Below are 19,795 nucleotides of genomic sequence, written 5' to 3' on the forward strand. Positions count from 1 at the left end.
GGCTGGAGCAGCTCTGCTCTGGAGACAGGCTGGGAGAGTTGGGGTGTTCAGCCTGGAGAAGAGAAGGCTCCAGGGAGACCTTAGAGCACCTTCCAGTGCCTGAAGGGCTCCAGGAAAGCTGGGGAAGGACTTTTGGCAAGGGCTTGTAGTGAGAGGACAAGGGGGAATGGATTAAAACTGGAAGAGGGGAGATGGAGGTGAGACATCTGGAGGAAATTCTTTGCTGTGAGGGTGGTGAGACCCTGGCCCAGGTTGCCCAGGGAAGCTGTGGCTGCCCCATCCCTGGCAGTGTTGAAGGTCAGGTTGGATGGGGCTCTGAGCAACCTGGTCTGGTGGGAGGTGTCCCTGTGCATGCAGGGGGGTTGGAACTGCATGATCTTTAAGGTCCCTTCTAACTCAAACCATTCCATAATTACTGCCCTTTCCCACAACCTCTCCTATTGGTGCCTTTGCATGGATGGTGACACCTGAAGTAGCAAGACCCCTCCTCGTGCCAGGTGCTGTTGGCCAGCACCCACATTGCTGCAGGTTACATATCTGAATTTCCTTCTATCCCTTTTTACTACATACGTAGCCTTGATGGGAGCACAGAGGAGTAACTTGGTTGGTGTTAATGCTGTGATATGAATCTCTTCTCACCCAGTGAGATAAAAATTAGGCTATTTCGGGCCAAATTCCTTTACCAGCATAAACTGGCACAGCTTTATTGCCTTCTGTAAACATCAGATGGGTGGTTAATTGCTTGGCATTCCTTGGAAATATGAACAGATGGCAATATAACTGATTAACTATTATTCATCTCAGCTGCTCTCATAAGTCACAGATTTTCACATTCACTCTCCTTGTCTTCTTGGGGAGTGCAGTTTTCCAGGCATGAGCTCCTGAGGACAGCCATGGCACAGGACAGCCTTCCACTAAGGGAGAAGAGTGAGACAACTCCATTTCTGATGTACAGTGTCCCAGGCTGGTGGGAGGGGATTCTCTCCCTTTACTCAGCTCTTGTGAGACCCCACCTGCAGCACTGTGTCCAGTTCTAGGGCCTCCAACACCAGGACATGGAGAACCTGGAGGGTGTCCAGAGAAGGCCATGAAGATGATCAGAGGGCTGGAGGAGCAGCTCTGCTCTGGAGACAGGATGAAAGAGTTGGGGTGTACTGCCTGGAGAAGAGAAGGCTCCAGGGAGACCTTAGAGCAGCTTCCAGTGCCTGAAGGGGCTCCAGGAAAGCTGGGGAAGGACTTTTGGCAAGGGCTTGTAGTGAAAGGACAAGGGGGAACGGATTAAAACTGGAAGAGGGGAGACTGAGGTGAGACATGAGGAGGAAATTCTTGAGTGTGAGGGTGGTGACACCCTGGCCCAGGTTGACCAGGGAAGTTATGGAAGCCCCATCCCTGGCAGTGTTGAAGGGCAGGTTGGATGGGGCTTGTGCAGCCTGGGCTGGTGGGAGGTGTCCCTGCCCATGCAGGGGGGTTGGAACTGGATGATCTTGAAGGTCACTTCCAACTCCTACCATTGAATCATTCTGTGAAATAACGCAGAGTTTTATGCCACCCATACAGATATTTTGTGTGTGAAAACAAGGTGCAAATTGTTTTTTGCAGCCCCCTGGACCTGGAGATTCTGCCTCTGCTGCCCTGCACCCCGTGGGGAAGACTTGCTGCTCTGCTACTGCTGCCCAGGAGCAACAGGGGTCAAGTGAGTTTCACAGCACACGGTCCTTTCCTGTGGCACAGCTGGAGGTGACTCTAAGTTTAGAAGATTTGACACAGTGTGCCATGAACAGCAAGAATGTCTAGGAGGAACAGCATTTCAAAGAACTGTCCAGGCTTAAAAAAAAAAAAAGGCAGTTTTGTCTGAAAACCACCTAAAATATCCATGCCTGGGGAATGTAGATTTGGCAATACATGCTGCAAGAAGTTATTATAACTAACAGTGCAAATTACTGCTGAATGTTGTGACTTGATCTGATGAAATGACAGATTTGTCAGGCAAAACAGTTCTCACACCTAAGACACAACAGAAACACCCCACTGTACTCCAGGTTCACAGTATTCAAGTTGCACTTTCAAGGCATGTTTTAATAAATTAACTTTTATTGAAAATATCACATTAGCCTTTATTTTGCTTATTTGCCCCAGTGCAAAACGAAGCTATTTAACATGAAAATTATAATAGAACTACAAGCAGCTTCATAAAATGAAAGACCAAATACACTTATAATACAATCTGATGTATAAGGAATTGTGGGGTGGAAGGGAATAAATCTTGTTTTAGGGTCTGATACAACAACCATCTTGTTTTAACACGTCTCTCTGTTATTAAAAAGCCACATGTTCAGCAGTATAACATGCATCTAAAAATTGACAATACGGGGCATCATCCATTAAATATACTATTTGTAGACAAGAATCTTAAGGGACGGGGACAAGATTAAAATAAAAAGCACCAGGGCTCCACAGCCCTCTGGGAACAAGGGGTTTTGCAGGGAGAGTGTCATGCCATTTGTCAGCAGCCGACCCCGCCATGCCGTGAGGACTGGAATTTGGTCCATCTCCTGCAAGCTGGCTGTAGAAATGCACTTTGGAGGAGCAGCCCCAGGGGGACTTCAGACACCCAGCTTGTTGGCCTGGGTGAGGACAACTTTCAGCACAGGCATGAAGGCAGAGGTCTCGCTGAAGTTGCTGGTGCTGACAATGTGCGTGTGGATGTTCAGACCTTCCTGGTAGTTGCGGGTCTCGATGCTCTTCACCATGTTGTGCAAGCCACTGATGATGGCTGGAGAGAGCTGCAAGGAAGCCAGGCAAGAAACTCAGCAGAGAGAAAAACCAGCACAGACAGTAGAAAAAAACCTGAAATCTTAAAGTGTAAGGCCCTCAGGGAGGTGCAGCAACTGACTCCTGTCTTTAAAAGGCAGCCATCCTCAGGGCTCCACAACACTGGGAACAGTCACTGGAATTCTAACTTCAACCAGGACATACCTTCCCTGCAGGACTGCAAAGCCTTCACTGGCAGCCCCTGGATGCAATTCCCTGAGGTGGGAGACCTGCAGTGAGACTGTGGCACAGGGAAAACCTTCTGAGCTTTGATGCCTTTGGGGTGAAGTTACTTGCTCAGCAAAAATGGCCTGACAATGAGAGGCTTAGATCTCTCTTAATCCTAAAATACTAAGAGATCCAGGCCCAGTATATTCTGCCTCAGACCTCCTGGAAGGATTTGGAAAAACGCTTGAAGGAGCTGGGAATGTTTAGTTTGAGGAAGAGGAGGCTGAGGGGAGACCTCATCAGTCTCTGCAACTGCCTGAAAGGTCATTGTAGAGAGGTTGGTGCTGGTCTCTTCTCACAGGTCATTAGCCACAGAACAAGAGGGAATGGCTTCAAGCTGCAACAGGGCAGGTTTAGACTGGACAGTAGGAAATTTTTTTCCACAGCCAAGAGTGGTTAGACACTGGAATAGGCTGCCCAGGGAGGTGGTGGAGTCACCATCCCTGGATGTGTTGAAGGGTCGTCTGGATGTGGTGTTGGTGGAGATGGTTTAGGGGAGAACTTGGCAGAGTAGGGATGATGGTTGGACTCGGGGATCCCCAGGGGCTTTTCCGACCTGAATGGTTCTGTGATTCTATGATCTACCTTCCATTCAAGTCTGTGGGCCTCCAATATCTAAAGCTTCTGTTTTGCTTTGTTTGTTTTGTTTTTTTTTTTTACTCCAGGCTGTTTGCTTCTCACTTGCTGGGAGTGGGGGAACTTGATATGTTGGCCTCTTCTGCCAGCAGCTGGGGACAGAGACCCCTCCTCTTAATGCAGTCACCCAGTGCCTGCTGAAAGAAGCTCTGCTCTTGGGCTCAGCCTGGTCCCTGCACAGCACCAGGAAGCTCTTTACATGTCCCCAAAACACTGTCAAGTCTGCACAGGCAGTTGGGGCCACAAGTTACTTCTGGGAAATGCATGGAAACATAGGGAAGGATTTCAAGCATGCTTCCAAAGAAAGAACAAGCACCTGCTACATCCTGCAGAGGGGTTCACAACACCCATCAAGTTCTTCCCCATACCTACAATGTTTCATGGGGGTGAAGAAGAAAAAAACAGCACTTACTGTCTGTTCCCTAAGTTTGTCATATAGAAACTCCAGGCGTTTATTTGCATCATCTAGTTTCCTCTTGGTTTGCTGCAAGAGAGCACATTTGAAGAGTGGTTTTGATGACACCACACTGATCTGATACCATTGCAAAAAGGTCCACAAAGCACATGAAATGCCTTTTCTTAGCCTCTTCCTAACCCATAATTTGAGTCCTTTGCTCTGTAATTTTCTCTCCTCAAAGCCTACAGCCACAGCTGCTAGAGAAATACATTTTTAATCCACTTTTTTAAAAAAACAGCTACAGAAATGGAAGATTTCAAGCCAGAAAAATAAAACAGTAATCAAGCACCAAGGTTACAACTATAGAAGCACAAAAAAGAGTGGGCAACAGCAGTAGAAATGGCATTAATGCATAAGAGTAAGGGAACTTCTTCCTAAATCAGTATGCATATCCATCCATCTTCACTTAGAAGAGTGCCATTTCTCCTGGCAACTGGATAAGTTGACCTGGATTAAATAATTGCCCAGAGAGAAAACAACAAATCCAATGGGAATGCTCCAGCTCAGGGGTGAAGACAGACTAGTGGTTGCCTGCTGTGCTAAAAACTAGAGAAACCTGTTTGGATGGCAAAGGGTATTAAGGAAAACACAGCACATGGATCTCATGTGGAAAATACTTAGCAGTACTTATGTTGTCAAGGAACCAAGACAAGTAAGGAAAAAGTACCCTGGGAGGGGCAGATAAACTGGCTTATTCTTTTGGACTGGCTCAAATCTCTCAGATCCATGACTTTGGAACTATTTTAATTTCCCAGATGGCCAGTTAGGGCAAAGAGGAATAACTGGTGTTTAATAAACAGCAAGACATCTCTCCAGCCACAGGAGATCAGGTGGAAGAAGTGCAAACTGCTCATTCTCTTCCCTCTTTGCTTCCTGTTCCCATTTTCCCCTTCAGAAAGTAATAACTGAAGAGCTCTGCATTGTAAGAGGAAGCTAAGCTCATGTCCAGGGAACGTCTCCACAGCAATGACCTGACATCAGGAGGGGCAGCCCTTTGTGGAGGTTGCACAGTTTTTATTTAGTTCTTTAAAAAACTATACTGCAAGAGGCTGTGATGTCTAGCTGTGCTGCAGGCACCAGTGCATTCCCCCAAATACAGGGAGGCCTGTGGGGACACTGCAGAGACCTACCGGGTCAGAGGCAGACAGCAGGCACCTCTGGATAAGAGCTTCAAATGTGGTCTTCAGAATCAGGTGCTCCTCAGGGATGGGCTTCTTGGTTATCTTCTCTGTTGGCAGTGCCTGCACATGCTGAGACACAGAGAACAGGTGAGGCTTTTCCAGGTCACTGTGATCCCATGCTCTTTTCAACTCAACCAAGTGGCATCATTAGCCAGCTTGACACAACTCCTATTTCTTCCCTGTGGATGTGTGGAGGTGACACGATCAGCATCTGCTGTCCCGCCAGCTGGGACACTGCAGAAGGAAGCAGCTTGTTGGTCCATGCTGCCTAGACTATTAACTGCAAAGAGGCAGTGTCTAGGTGGAGATGGCAGTAGCAAAAGGCCAACAGGGTACAAAACTAATGCCTTCACAACCCTGCAGTACACTTGGAGGCCAAGAGGATCCCAGCCAGCAAAGCTCTGCTGGGAATTGTGCAACACCTGGCCTGTTACCTGGATGGCATTCCCAATGGGGGCCCCAGGGGCTCCCTCTGTGCTGGGCTTGGAAGCAGCAGGTGGCAGGATGCAGGACCCCAGGGGCTGGGGAGCAGGAGGGTAGCCCCCCTGCAGCACGGGCTGCCCTGCAGGCTGGTGGGAAGGCTGGAAGCTGGGAGTGCCTGCGGATGGTGCCGGAGCCGGAGGCATCTGGGACTGTGGATCCACCAGGGGGTTCATGATGGGGGAGGTGATGGGAACAGGAGGCAGGAAGTTATCAGGGACCTGGGGAAAAAAAACAAACAAACAGTGCATTTATGCTGCTGTGGCTGCCACAGGCAGAGTACAAGCCCCTGCTCCTACAGACTTCCCAACCCACAGCGACCGAGAGCCCCACCAAGCTGAGCCCCCAGGATATAGACATCAGAGGGGCAGGCAGCACAGGATTCCACTCTGGCTAAACAGTCCCATTCCACTGGATGCAGCTGCAGAGTGAGAAGTGCTCTGGGGCAGTAACACCCTCCAGAGTTTCCAGTCCTGTGTGCTCTGACTGTCCTCCTGCCCAGGAGGCAGGAGCAGTCTGCCCAGCCTGTCCCCAGCCACGAGAGCTGAGTGCAGCCACCTCAAATCACAGCCACTCTCCCTCTGCCAAGGTTCAGCAGAGCAGCTCTAAGAGAAGAAGAGTTGCACTAGTGAAAACTAACCCCCACCTAACATCTACTCTTACTACTGAGTCATTCTATTTACATTTTTGTCTCCCACTTTCAAGGGCTCATTTTTGTCCACTCATTACGTAGGACAGATAGCAACACACACCAATAAAGCTTCTAAAAACCTTTAAAGCTTCTGGAAAACCTATTTGGACCAAAATTTTAAGTGCATTTCAGATTCTTCCCTAAGCATCTGCCAGTCTTTACACAGGGGGGTTTTCAGGAACATGTTTTAGAGGAAAGAAGCTACAAGATGAGATACTGGTCTCTGCTGCAAATCATACAGGAATAAAATGCAGTAATAAAATGAATCACAGCAATAAACTTTTGAGTGGTGGCTAAGTTCTGAGTCAGGGTGGAGAACAGTTGGCAAATCAGGCTGTGGCTTGAAATGCCAGATGGTTCTTCTATTTTACAACAGCCCATAGTCTCCTAAGCCTCAGACAGTGGACATAAGGGAAACAAACACAGGGACACTGCTGACAGAGGTTTGCTCCAGGCTCAGAGAACAGTGGATGACAGTGACTGCTGTGGAGATACACAAGGCTACAGCAGCACCAGGGGATGAAAAGGCTCAGTCTGCTCTGGGGCAACTGTCCCCAGTTATTCTGTCCTGCTGCAATCTCAATCTCTTTTACAAAACTATGTTTTCTCCATCAGCAAAATTGCCTTCCTCTCAGCAGATCTCTTGGGGGTCAGACCTTTAATCAGGATAAAAAGCTTTCAGCTCCAGCTGAAAGTCAGTAACCTATAAAGCTGAAATCAGTAATCTATAACAATCTTCACAGCCTCATCATTTCATCGCAGTATCATCTCCTGTAAAATTCATCTGCTTTACTGCAGCTGAAAACAAGTCTCAGGTACTTTCTTCCTTCAAACCAGGACCAGTGTTGTTATAACAACCACAACTTGAGCAAAAAAGCCACCATCTCTTTGGAGGATTAAATATTTTGAGAGAGAATGCACACTGGAGAGGCATAAAGACCATTTCTGCTCACAAGGTGCAGCTTTTGTTTGCTGCTAACCCTTCCTTTTTTCTTCTTCCACCAACCAGTTTCCCAGGAGCAGCATAAGTGGCTGCTTTTCAAGTGGTCAGCACTCAATTGTGTCAAGACAGGATTTCCTAGAATACCTTCTTTTTGGCAGCTCTGTTCAAGGCAGGAGGGTCATTCCAGCCATTCTGAGGCCCTGGGAAAGAAAGAAAACAGGCCGTAAGTATCTCAGAGGAGGGTAGTGATGCTTTCCTGAGCTCAGCTGGGCCAGCTCCCCACTATGGCTCTACTGGCAGAGCCTGCCCTCAGCTGTCTGCTCTTCTGCCCTTCCCTGGGGGGATCAGAACAGCTCCTGTGCCAGCCAGAGCCTCCCAACACACCAGCCATCAGGCCCTTCAGGCTCTGTACCCACTGCACAGGCCTGGCATCTCAACCAACTGTTCTCAAGTTTGACAAGAGGTTCAACCCTTTTTATTTTTTTAATGCATCATTAACATGTTATTGCAGGAAAACAAAAACACCACAACAACCCACAACAACTCTGAGAGGACATGCCCTTTGAAAAGGCAGGCAGCTGCTCAGTGTGCCCAAACCACAGCTCTGCTACACACTGTGCAAGTCAAGATAGAAAGGAGAACCTGTATTGAACTTTTTTTCTTCTCATGGTCACCATAAGATTATTACACACGTTAATCAGCAGCAGAGGTGTCAGAAGCTGTGGGTGAATAACACCATGAAGCTGCATCCATCTCCCAGGGGCTGCTCCTGCAGCTGTGGAGTGTGATGGATGCACACATGGCAGTTAAGACATTCCCCAGCAACACAACACAGAAGAAGGAATAAGAGGCAACAGAAGCCTTAACCATTTCAGGCCACATTCACCCAGCCACCCTGGAGACACCAGAGAGCCATAAAACCAGGTTTCCCCTGCCAGCTACAGCAGGTTTATGGGTGCTGTGTGCCCCAAAGGCAGCTGGAAGGTGGCAATATCTAGCTTTTTGCACCTAGGGCAATTTGTTTGAAACTGGAAGAAGCACAGAGGATATCTGAGCTGATTCCCTCTGAGTCCAGTTCTGTATCAAACTTTCTGTCCTTCCCAGAAAGCATGATCTGTGCAGCTCCAAGATTGGTCTCCCAAAGCCCACATTATTGCATTAGAAACAGATCCCCATGTCATCACAGAGTGTTGGAATCACAGCATTATATCTCAGCAATACCACAGCCTCACGGAGTAATTAGGATTTGCTGCAGAAAGCCACAAAAAGCCAACAAAACCAAATATTTGCTCAATGGACTTTTTCACCACAGTATTTTTTTTTTCACTTAGCAGAAGAATTCACTAGCAGAAGAATTCAACTTAACATCACTGCAGAAGAATTCAGCTTAACATCACTGCATTTAGCTCAAATTTCACTTGCTCCCCAACTTCTATGGAAACAAGTTTCACATCCAGAGCATGTTAAAAGGGGTAAACAATTTTAAGCCCTTTTCTCATCTTCTCTCTCTTTAACCAAAGGCCATCTCCCAACAGCCATGTGCCCCAGGGGCTCCTCTGTTCCTCCCTATCCAGAAACCCCCAGATGATTTCTGATACAGGAAGTCTTAACTTCTGCAGTGCAAATTGTGGAAACATGTTAAGAAAAATCCCCTCAATTGTTACTGCTGGTAATTTCCTGGAATAACCTGCTTTAAAAAAGGAAAAGCAACATTTGTTCCTGTGGTTAAAAACTCCAGATACCTTGTTATTTGTTGAAATTACAGAATTAAAAATCAATTTAAAAGCTAATTAGCAAACAGCATCACAGGTCATGTTCTCTGCAGAACACGACCATTACTGATGGCTGTTCCATGTCATTCCATGTATAGTGGCTGTGATTATTTTCAGGTGAGGTGGTACCTAGATCCTCTGCGAAGGTAGAGGCCTGGTCTTGAGCTGGGAGGCTTTCTGCAGATAAAATGCAAAGAGAACTAAAATACTTCCTTTGAACATAAAAGCCATTTTTTTGGTTTTGTCTAATGTCTTTATTACCCATTTAGTTTCACTAAGCACCAGAAGTCAGGGAAAAAAAAAAAACCCACTTAATTACAACACCAGCCTAGAGACAAGTCAGTTGTTCAGACCACCCTGTGGAATTGCTTTTGCCTGCCTGAGCCTGTTGCTCCTTCCATGCAGTGGATCATGTTTCTAGTTGCTTCTAACCAATGTTGCAGAGTTCTGGCCCATTTTCTTATCTCTTCCTGTGTTCTCAATTTCTTTTCTTACCAGCCAGACTAATTAGAGCACCATTGTTTTTTCACTCCTGAAAGCTTTTCAGGAGATGTTTAAAATACTTTATTTCAAAGGGGACATCAAGGGGCACACTTTTAACTGCATCCAGCCCAGCAAAAAAAAAAACTCAACCAAACAACTGAACAGTATGTTCACACAGCAGCTTTTTGGCCATCTGAAAAGACACATTGCCTGCTCAGAATAAGCAACAAATCCAAGTGGCAAAACACAGCCAAAAAAGCCTTTGCCTTTTCAAGGAGAAGGGAAACACTGGGGATGAGAACTCCAGTCCCTGGAGTTGGGTCTGATGCTCTTAAGAGTTCTGGTGCAAACCCTTCCCTTGGCTAAGAATTGCTCTATCACCATTTCAAACAAGACTCAACTCTGAAAATTAAAACTCCATTGAAAGCAGGTTCACAGATCTATCACAAAACAAACAGGGACAGGTTGAAAATGAAATTAAATGTGGGCTTTTCTTGCTTCCTGGAGCTCCAAGCACAGCTTAACATGCTGATGCTACTATACATATCTGCAAAACCAGAAGATCTTATTAGCACCCTTCCTTTTCTTTAAGGGCATCTTTAAATCCAAGCCAGTCAAAGCAAAGTGCTTTTCAAGACTTGAAACCTGAGATACTTTTCCTTCCTCCCCTACCCCTGCCTTTAAATGAATCAGTTTTGCAAAGTGAAACATGATGTTCCCAGCTGAGATCATCCCCACCCTTCAAAGCCAAGATCAGCATCACTATCCACCCTGCACTGGAACATGGAGTTACAGGCAAGATCTACTTCTGGCTGCAGATTTCTGTGGTTCTGTGGGATCACACACTCAGGCATCCTTCACTAAGCAATGTGGCTACTCTGGAAAATGTGTTGGTGGTGAAGCCTATTAAGCATGTAAATGACAGTGTACAAGGCAAGGGTTTTTTTCCTTATTTATATATGTTGTTTGGAAGAGCGTAATCTAAAAATTGGAAGAGGTCAAGAACATGCTCTTCAGACACCTCTTATCTTTTCCCCACATCTCTCCAGCTGCAGGCAGCAGCTCACAGGCATGAGCCATCTGGCCTCTCCCTGCCCTGGAGTTCAGCTCTGCACTTCAGCCACAGGCTGGTGTTTCCCAGGCATCAAGAGATGATGCCCAAGTTTGTGTTCCTGAAAGTCTGACACTTTGCACTGGCTGCCTTCTCACCTCACAGCTGCTGTGAGGAACACAAGCAGCAAAAACACAAGCTCTCATAAAGTTTTATAAAAAGTCTAGTAAGGACAACCTTTAATTCCGAAAGGAAACCTGGCAAGGCCATGCAGGTAACAGCTGCTTCAATTCCCCTTATATTAAATGACAGACAAGATCATAGAATCATCATAGAAGGGTTTGAGTTGGAAGGAATTGTAAAGATCAGCTAATTCCAACATCTCTACCATGGCCAGGGACACCTCCCACCAGACCAGGTTGCTCAGAGCCCCATCCAACCTGCCCTTCAACACTGCCAGGGACAGGGCTTCCACAGCTTCCCTGGGCAACCTGGGCCAGGGTCTCACCACCCTCACACTCAAGAATTTCCTCCTCATGTCTCACCTCAATTTCCCCTCTTCCAGTTTTAATCCATTCCCCCTTGTCCTCTCACTACAAGCCCTTGTCCCAAGCCCCTCCCCAGCTTTCCTGGAGCCCCTTCAGGCACTGGAAGGTGCTCTAAGGTCTCCCTGGAGCCTTCTCTTCTCCAGGCTGAACAGCCCCAACTCTCCCAGCCTGTCTCCAGAGCAGAGCTGCTCCAGCCCTCTGATGATCTCCGTGGCCCACCTGTCTCTATAGATCCCACAGTTCCATAAACTGCCTGGTATTGTCACTCATGTCTGTGCTTTCTACTGTCCAGAGCTTCACCCACTGTCACCTCATTGTTCACACAAGGAACTTGGCATATGACAGATCTGAAGTGCCTGCCAGTGACACAAGCAGAGTAATTAAATGCTTAACAAAGAACAATTTCCCTGTTCCTTGCATTTATCTGGAGGTGCAGAATCTATGCTGTCTACATTATAATGTGCTGCTCCACATCCCAGATCTAAAGCCCTATCCAACACCTCTTCCTCTGTCCTATTTAATAATTCCTCTGGCTTAGAGATCCAAGTTTGACATGTCCTGTAACATGGGGTTAGGAGAGGTCACAGTACAGCATCTGCAAGAACAGAGGACGTGAAATCTGGCTGCAGGATGAAGGGAAAAGGCCTCTTCACCCCTGGCAGCCACCCAACACCAGCCCTCCCTACTTTGCACAGAGGAAAGACCAATTGCCTGCAAAAGATGAGCATGTGTGTGTGAAGGTAATGCCTTGAGAGGTGTGAGCTCCCAGCCTCACACATGCCAGAAGCACCTACTCATAGGATTGCTGCAGCCAAGACAAAGGCAAAAAATGTGCCTTTCCTGCACTACATCACCCCTAACAGACTTTTAAATAAAGAGAGGGAGTCACTGAGGGGTTCTCCGGGCTGTCAAGCAGAGTCAACACCCCTGGAACATCCTTCTGTTGCTCAGATCTGGTCCTTGACTCTTCAGCTGGACCACCTAGCTATGTATGTTTATGGCCAGGTTTAGGAAAGAACCTCTCATACTTCCTGCATTGCCTGATGCATGCAAAGTTGCTATTTCACAGGCTGCTGAGAGACAGGTTTGTTACCACAAGCAAGCTCACTGTCCCACAGTTTAATCCAGACAAGTCACAAGGAGACCCTGAGCCCCATCTCAGTGCATGCTCTCTCACCATGCATGCTCAAACATGCTCTTATGTGTCAGCCACTCGTGCATGCTTGATATTAATATCTTCAGGAAAGATACATCTCAAAGCATTTCTAAACCCCTTCTGATGATCTTTCAAGGCCTCCACAGCTACAGTAAATTCCATCGCCTCAAGTGGTTAGGAAAAAAATAAGGGAAGTGAGCTGATGTCACAGGAAATGCCTGAATTCAGAATGTTGCCAGTCTTGGGCTTGAAATACCACTCTCAAACCAGGGATGCAGGGGAAAAAAACCAGAAAAAACACATTTGCAAAATTTTCGGTGAGAAGTGGGATCATCTCTGCAGTCATTAGGAAAACTTGGCTCATTTTTGTATTTTGCTCTCCAGCCACACAGCAGGTCCTGGTGTCAGGCTGACAAGGTTACAAACTGTGCCACCATCCAGCCACAGCCCATGACAGGCTCACAAGTGTAGCACCCAGCCTTGGACAAGACATAAAGCTCTGTGTTTGTGACAAGGTCTGGTTGGCAAGAGAAACAACGACTGCACAGGGAAGCTGGTGTGGTTTAGAAATGCTTTGAATTCACTTCCAAGCACAAGCAAACTCTTTATGGAGAGGTTCATGAGAGGAAGGTGCATGTTTAACTGAGTAATAAAGCAACCCCCCACCCCCAGCCTGTACCCCCATCCAAGTGCAGACCTGTTCTCTGGGATGCAGGAAGGTCACTGGCTGCAGGCAGAGTACCTGTTGGTCCAGTAGGCAACGCATAAGCCACAGAAGTTGCTGGAGGTCCTGGCCTGCCATGCTGAAAGGATGCACCAGAAGGAGGGAGAGGGAAGGAAGAGGTGGGATTCAGGCTTGTTGGGGAGGGTTGAGGCTGTCTGGGGTAGAGTGGGGAGGGCACAGAGTGAGCAGGAGCAGTGGGTGGGTAGGGAGGGGTGGTGTTAGGGGCAGGGTTTGGGTAAGAGGCTGAAGCAGGGACAGTGACAGGCTGCTGAGGCTGATAGAGAGCTGGTCCCCCTGTTCCACAAGAGTACTGCTGTGTGGCCTGATATGCTACAAACAGGGAGAAAAGACATTCAGTGAGAGAATTCATAACAAAGGAGCAGGTTTCCTCTGCCTCTGCTTCCTTCTCCACCTGACTCTCCTCTCTTCCCACCCTTTCCCCTTCCAAACCACTTACCTGGCTCCCACAACTCTACTCTGCCTGCACTTGCAGGACTGCTCAACACCTCAGCCTGTGCCACTGGGAGTGTGGAGGCAGGGACAGGACTGTCTTGGCTGTCAGAAGTCCCACTGACACTTGGGGCAGGGACTCTGCTGCTCTGGTTTGGTTTTTTTTGACTACTGCAACCCTGACAGTGTCTCTCAGGGAAGGGAAACTCCTGTCCCAGGTTTGCACAAAGGGAAAACCTAAGCCAAAGAAGTGAATGGCAGCCTCTGGAAGTGAATGTAAGCCTTTCACTGCAGGTCCTGCAGCTGAACTCCACTGGAAATGGCAGGAAGATGTGCAGGAGGAGGTTTAGCTTGGACATTAGGTAGAGGTTCTTCACCCAGAGCACTGGAATGGGCTCCCCAGGGAAGCAGTAATGGCATAGAACCTGACAGTATTCAAGAAACATTTGGGCAACACCCTCAGGAACATGGTGTTCTGGGGCAGGAGTTGGACTTGGTGATCCAGGCTGTCTGAGGAGGTGGTTTAGCCACCATCCCTGGAGATATCTAAGCAGACAGATGTGGTGTCAGGGGACAGGGTTTAGTGGTGGACGCTGCAGAGTTAGGGTGGTGGTTGGACTCAGTGATCTTGAAGGTCTTTTCCAACCACAATGATCCTGTGATACTGCCTCTTCTCTGCCCATCTACATTAATTTTTTCTTCCTTGGTGCCTGTACTTTCAGTCCCCTGCTTTGAGTGTGTCAGTGCCCTGCCCCCTTTCTCACACCCCTCTACTACTGCTCATATCTCCTCATCCCCTTTCCCATCTTTATGGAGTCCCAGTGGGAAATGGATGGCCCAGCCACACACAGATGAGTCAGGCCCCTCCTTGCCAGGCCCACGCTGCTTCTCCAGGACTCACACTGAGGTGTTTCTGACCCCAGCACACCCTTAGGAAGGGACAACTGAGGAGTGAGTCTCAGAGCTGCGGGCTGACCCCTTCCCAGCTGAGGGAAGAGTGCCCGTCGTCTGGACCCCACCAAGAAATGACAATCCTCAGGAGCTTCTTTCCTCCCCCAAGAAATGCAGGACTGGCTTGGTCTGAACCTTCCCAACCCCAAGGAGGGGACTGGCTATCCCCAGGTAGAGAGGCTGGATAGGAGGGACAGGGGAGCTGCTGCTACTCACTCTGTGCATACACGGGGCGGGCCCCTGCTGGGGGGTACATGCTGTAACTGGAAGAGGTGGCTTGCTGGGGTGGCATACTGGGATTGACAGCAGCTGGCATCACAAACCCTGGAGGAGGCGGGTTGTCTCCCTGTGGAGAAAAAGAAACAAAAAAGGTTGCAGGAAAAAGGGTAGGGGGAGATAGGATTTAGTACTGCAACAGAACCGTAACAACATGATCAGAGGGTGTTTCCAGGCCTGAAACCACTTTCCCTGGCAGAGCCACCAGCACAGGGGCAAATGCCTCCAACCACCCCAGCGCCTTAGCAGTGTAACACTGAAAGCACAGCCTGTATGTGCAAGGACTTCAGCAGCAGCAGAGCAGCACACACCTTGCTGCACAAGGAAGAGGTCCCTGCCAGTGCTGCCTGCTATTCAGGCAGCCCGAGAGCACCACGCCATCCACAGCTTTCAACTGAACAGCTTCATCATTCATTCTGAAGCTTGGAATTTCCATGGCAAAGAGGAAAAGGTATCATCCCACTTCAAATATTCCAGTGTGGGGCAAGGGTTGGGAGGGCTCAGGTCATACTGAGCTCCTACCTCAAGGCTTTCCAGAGCCCCTCGTCTGGGCGTTGGTGGAAAAAATCAAGTGGTAACATGAAACACAAAGGAGCAAAACCTGAGCACAGAGGGAAGCTGCTCCTTTCACCTATCTGTAGCAGACTGTGTCAAGCACACAGACTACACCAGGGGAATATATACTGGGGTGGAGCAGGGGCTCAGAGAGGAATAATGAAGGTTATACCTGTGAGTCAGAGGGACAGCCTGCAGGAGGATGTCTGGGAAGGGCAGTAGGAGTTTTGTTACTCCAGGTAGTGACAGTAGGGGCAATTCTAACCTGAATTGAACAAAGAAATACCAATCATGGAAAAAAACCACCATTAAAAAGTCTAAAGGGCTTCACAAAATGCTAAGCAAAAAAGTGAACACAAAAAGGTTTACATGCTGGCACTTGTAACACAGCCATAAAATCTCAGAGGGAGAAGAAAAAGTGTATCTGAGACAGATGAAATCTCTGTGCACTGGAGCCAAAGTGAACTGCAGAGTGAAGACAAAGCACAGCAGAAAGGCACTTGCAATAGGCTGTGGAGTGAGTGCAGTGTTACACGTGGGAGTGAGCTGGGTCTGCCTCTTTCACCACATGTTCCTACTGCAGAAGCTCCCCCCAGGCTACTACATGACACCAAGCATCACTAATCACAGCTGGAAACCCCAAGTTCCACGTTCAATTCAAACATGCTGCCTCACACAAGAGCAGTCTGTTTTATTCAACTCTTGCCCGTGTCAACTTCATGCTAATTGTTTCCCATCTCCCACAGCCTATCTTCCTTCTCTATCTTCCTGTCTCCTACTCTGTCTTCTTTCCTGGTCACTCCAAAGCCCTTTGAGCTCCACACCACCTCTACTACCTTTCTGACAGGACAGAAATCAACAACCCCTGATGCCTGTGACATCCCACAGCCCTGAGCAAGGAGAGGGTGTGCTGCCCAGCACTGGAATGTACAGCTGGGGTCAGGAGCTTGACACCCCACCTGAGCACAGGCAGAGGGAAAGCTGTGGCACTCCAGTCCTGGCTGGCTCAGCTGGCTATCAGTCTACCAGTTTCTAACCCTGCACAGTGCTGGGCTAATGGTGCAGTCAGCCACACAACCACCAGTGTTCATGTCTGCATAACTCATCACTGGAGTAATCTAAAAGACTTTTCCATCCCCTTCCATGCCTGGTCCTTTTCAGATGAAAAAGAAGGTTCAAAAGCCTAGGCTGAAAGGAAATCAAGCTTGAAGAACATGTTGCTATTTAGGACAGCAATTAAACAAAAGCTGCCTCAAGCCCGAATGAGTTCTGTGTATGAACTTTCTTAACAGGAAACCAAACAAAACAAGTGTCCTTAGTGTCAAATGTGTTATTTCTTTCCATTCTGCTTCATCAGTATACCACTGGGCACTTGTCTGACATGGCACCTGTCCTCTTCAAACCCTTCCTGATGAGGATGAGATCCTTGGAAAGCCAAGTACACAGCAGGTAACCTACTTGAAGTGTGTTCATGGGGTTATGATACACCTGGCCTCATTAACAAGCAGGCCTTGCTTAAATAATAGCTTGAGGCATTCCTGAAGCAGTGGGAGAAAGAGGAAACTCTGGTTTCAAATGCATTGCTAAGATCACACCATGTAAAGGGCACCTGCTGTTTCTCACAGTCTAACTGAAAACTTGCAGCATTGCTTCTCAAGGCAATTCATGGGTTGCAAGGAGGAAGGTCAAAGACAAAGGGAAGAACAGCAGAGTTAATTATTGACAATGATGCATTTAAAATCATGTGCAATGGCATTAGCAAGGTAAGCTTGTATGAACAGGAAGAAGGCTTTGTCCCTTCTGAAATCTACCTGGTTAGATAGGCAAAGATACCTGGAGAGAGGGCCAAGGCACACACAACATTTGCTGTCAGCAGGAAGAGAACAAAACCCTACTCATCCCCACTCTTCAGCCTGCCTTCCTTCCTGCTCCCATTTTTCTGGCAGGCAGTGCTTGGAGGGCAGCACTTCCCAAGACATGGCTCTGCTTGTGCTCATCTCCTCTGTGTGAGAACACCTGCTGCACCAACACAACTCCACTCTCAGAAAAGCCCAGCCATGAAGAGCAGGGCAAAATGAGCTCTGGTGCTGTGCTGAGGGATTAGAATCACAGACTGGTTTGGGCTGGAAAGGACCTTCAAGATCATCCAGTTCCAACCAGACCAGGTTGCTCAGAGCCCCATCCAACCTGCCCTTCAACACTTCCAGGGATGGGGCTTCCACATCCTCCCTGGGCAACCCGAGCCAGGGTCTCACCACCCTCACAGGAAAGAACTTTTTCCTAATGTCCAAGCTGGTGCTCTTTAAGCATGCAGACAGCCAGGGCTGCCCACTGCACCACATTCCAGTGATGGCCACTGTGGGCTGATGGAGCATGGTTCTCAGGCTAGAGATAAAACTAGGGCACCTGCCTCCTCCATTTCTCCTCTTCATCTCTGCAGAGCCTCCAGCTCCCTTATTATTCCCATACTCACTTGGCCTTTTCTTCTGGCACAACTCACTCTCAGGCCAGGCCTGCCTCCCTGATCCTGTGGCACCCCCTGCCCGTGCTTCTTCTGCCCCCCTCCACCCAGCTGGGAAGGTATTTTCCTTGTAGGCTGTACCCACAACTGCTCTCAGTTTGTCATTGCCCCTGGTCAGCAACTTCTGTAGCCAACATCAGAGCTGGGGGGAGGAAATAATCAGCACCAGAAAAAACTGCTGAGCAGCATGAGCAAGACCCAAGGCTGGGATGACATGAGGGACTAGGAGAGCACCAACAGAAAAATCCTGCAGCACTCTTCCCACACAGTCATTCCCTGGCACTGAGAGCACCTTCTCAAACAAAGAGGGAAAACACCTGATCTTCAGAAGGAGACTGCTTGGCAAGCTGTTTCAACACATTTCCAGTCAAGAAATAAAGCAGGCATCTGCACTGATTGAGAAGCAGCACCCATGACTTGCACCACCAGGCTCTGGGCAGAGGAATGTCACACAACCCCAGATCAGATTGAGAAAGGAGAAAAATTCCTCTGTCCATCCAGAACTCAAGCACCATATTCCTCCCTGACTGCCAAAACCCACTTACCTGTTGGTAGTACTGCTGGGCTGGAGCCTGGGGCACTTGCAGCTGTCCAGCCATGGGACCAGCTTGTCCTTTGGGCATGGGCTGTCTTCCAGATGGTGCCTTGAGGGCCTCCTGTTCCACCAGGAGCTCCCCCTGGGCTCTGCAAAGCCTGTCCCGCAGCTGCACGATGTTTGGCTGCAACCAGAAAGAGACAGCAAAGGAAGGTTAACTGCACTGCCTGTCACTCAGGGCATCACCACCAGAGACTGACTGGAACACACTGGTGAGCTCTCTCTTTCTCAGAAGCCTGTTCTGCTTTATTGTCTGGAGCAAGTCTTTTCTGCCTGACACGTGGGGCTGTTGGAACCACCTTACGTGTCCGTGCCTCCCATCTTGGTCTGCATCGTTTTCAAGTCAGTCTGTCTACAAATGCCAGCTGATGGAAGATGAGAAATCAGAAGAAAACAACCAACCAAGTGTCAAGGAACAGGCAGGAGAAGAGCAGGTTTGAGACCATCTAAGAACGTGAAGGTGAACAAGTCCATGAGACCTGATGAAATACATCCAGGGATCCTGGGGGAACTGGCTGATGAAGTCGCAAAGCCACTGTCCATTGTATTTGACAAGTCATGGCAGCCTGAAGAAGTTGCCACTGACTGGAAAAGGGGAAACATCCTCATTTTCAAGAAGGAAAAAAAGGAAGACCCAGGGAACTACAAGCCAGTAGTGAGTCAGTCAGTCTCACCTCTGTGCCTGGCCAGATCACAGGGCAGATCCTCCTGAAGGCACTGCTAAGGCACATGGAAAATGAGGAAGTAGTCAGTGGCAACAAACAGGGCTTTACCAAGGGCAAGTCATGCCTGACTAATTTGGTGGCCTTTTACCATGGGGTCACAGCATCAGTGAACAAGAGGAGAGCAACTGACATCATCTACCTGGACCTGTGCAAAGCTTTTGACACTGTCCTGCACAACATCCTGGTCACTAAATTGGAGCGAGATGGATTCAATGGATGGACCACTCGGTAGAGAGGAATTGTCTGGACAGTCACACTCAAGAGTTGTGGTCAATGGATCCATGTCCAAGCGGAGACCAAGGTCCAAGGGTCAGTACTGGGACTGGTGCTGTTTAACATCTTTGTCAGTGACACGGACAGTGGAGCTGAGGGCACCCTCAGCAAGTTGGCTAGTGACACCAAAGTGTGCTGCAAGGTTGACATGCTGGAGGAAAGGAGGCCATGCAGAGGGACCTGGGCAGGCTGGAGAGGTGGGCCCATGCCAGCCTCATGACGTTCAACAAGAGCAAGGTCCTGCACCCGGGTTGGCGCAACCCCAGGAACAAATACAGGCTGGGGGAA

General features: G+C 48.5%; 1 protein-coding gene across 13 annotated transcripts in view; it reads right to left on the reverse strand.

Annotated features, from left to right (window-relative positions):
- Nucleotides 1-2,071: 2,071 nt before the first annotated feature.
- SEC31A (SEC31 homolog A, COPII coat complex component) overlaps nucleotides 2,072-19,795 on the reverse strand; it is a 47,955-nt gene continuing 30,231 nt past the window's right edge. For 2 of the 13 annotated variants that reach the window (XM_051618766.1, XM_051618763.1), the window contains 10 exons: nucleotides 18,460-18,633; nucleotides 15,566-15,658; nucleotides 14,779-14,908; nucleotides 13,135-13,491; nucleotides 9,329-9,376; nucleotides 7,572-7,627; nucleotides 5,748-6,014; nucleotides 5,263-5,382; nucleotides 4,088-4,159; nucleotides 2,072-2,783 (listed from right to left, as the gene is read on the reverse strand). In XM_051618766.1, the coding sequence (XP_051474726.1) occupies nucleotides 2,604-2,783; nucleotides 4,088-4,159; nucleotides 5,263-5,382; nucleotides 5,748-6,014; nucleotides 7,572-7,627; nucleotides 9,329-9,376; nucleotides 13,135-13,491; nucleotides 14,779-14,908; nucleotides 15,566-15,658; nucleotides 18,460-18,633 (1,497 nt within the window). In that variant the 3' untranslated portion in view covers nucleotides 2,072-2,603. The remainder of the gene's footprint in view (nucleotides 2,784-4,087; nucleotides 4,160-5,262; nucleotides 5,383-5,747; nucleotides 6,015-7,571; nucleotides 7,628-9,328; nucleotides 9,377-13,134; nucleotides 13,492-14,778; nucleotides 14,909-15,565; nucleotides 15,659-18,459; nucleotides 18,634-19,795) is intronic. The other 11 variants (XM_051618770.1, XM_051618767.1, XM_051618774.1 and 8 more) reach the window with 8 other exon arrangements.

Source organism: Apus apus, chromosome 4 (genome assembly GCF_020740795.1).
Source record: "Apus apus isolate bApuApu2 chromosome 4, bApuApu2.pri.cur, whole genome shotgun sequence".
In the NCBI taxonomy this organism is placed as follows: Eukaryota; Metazoa; Chordata; class Aves; order Apodiformes; family Apodidae; genus Apus; species Apus apus.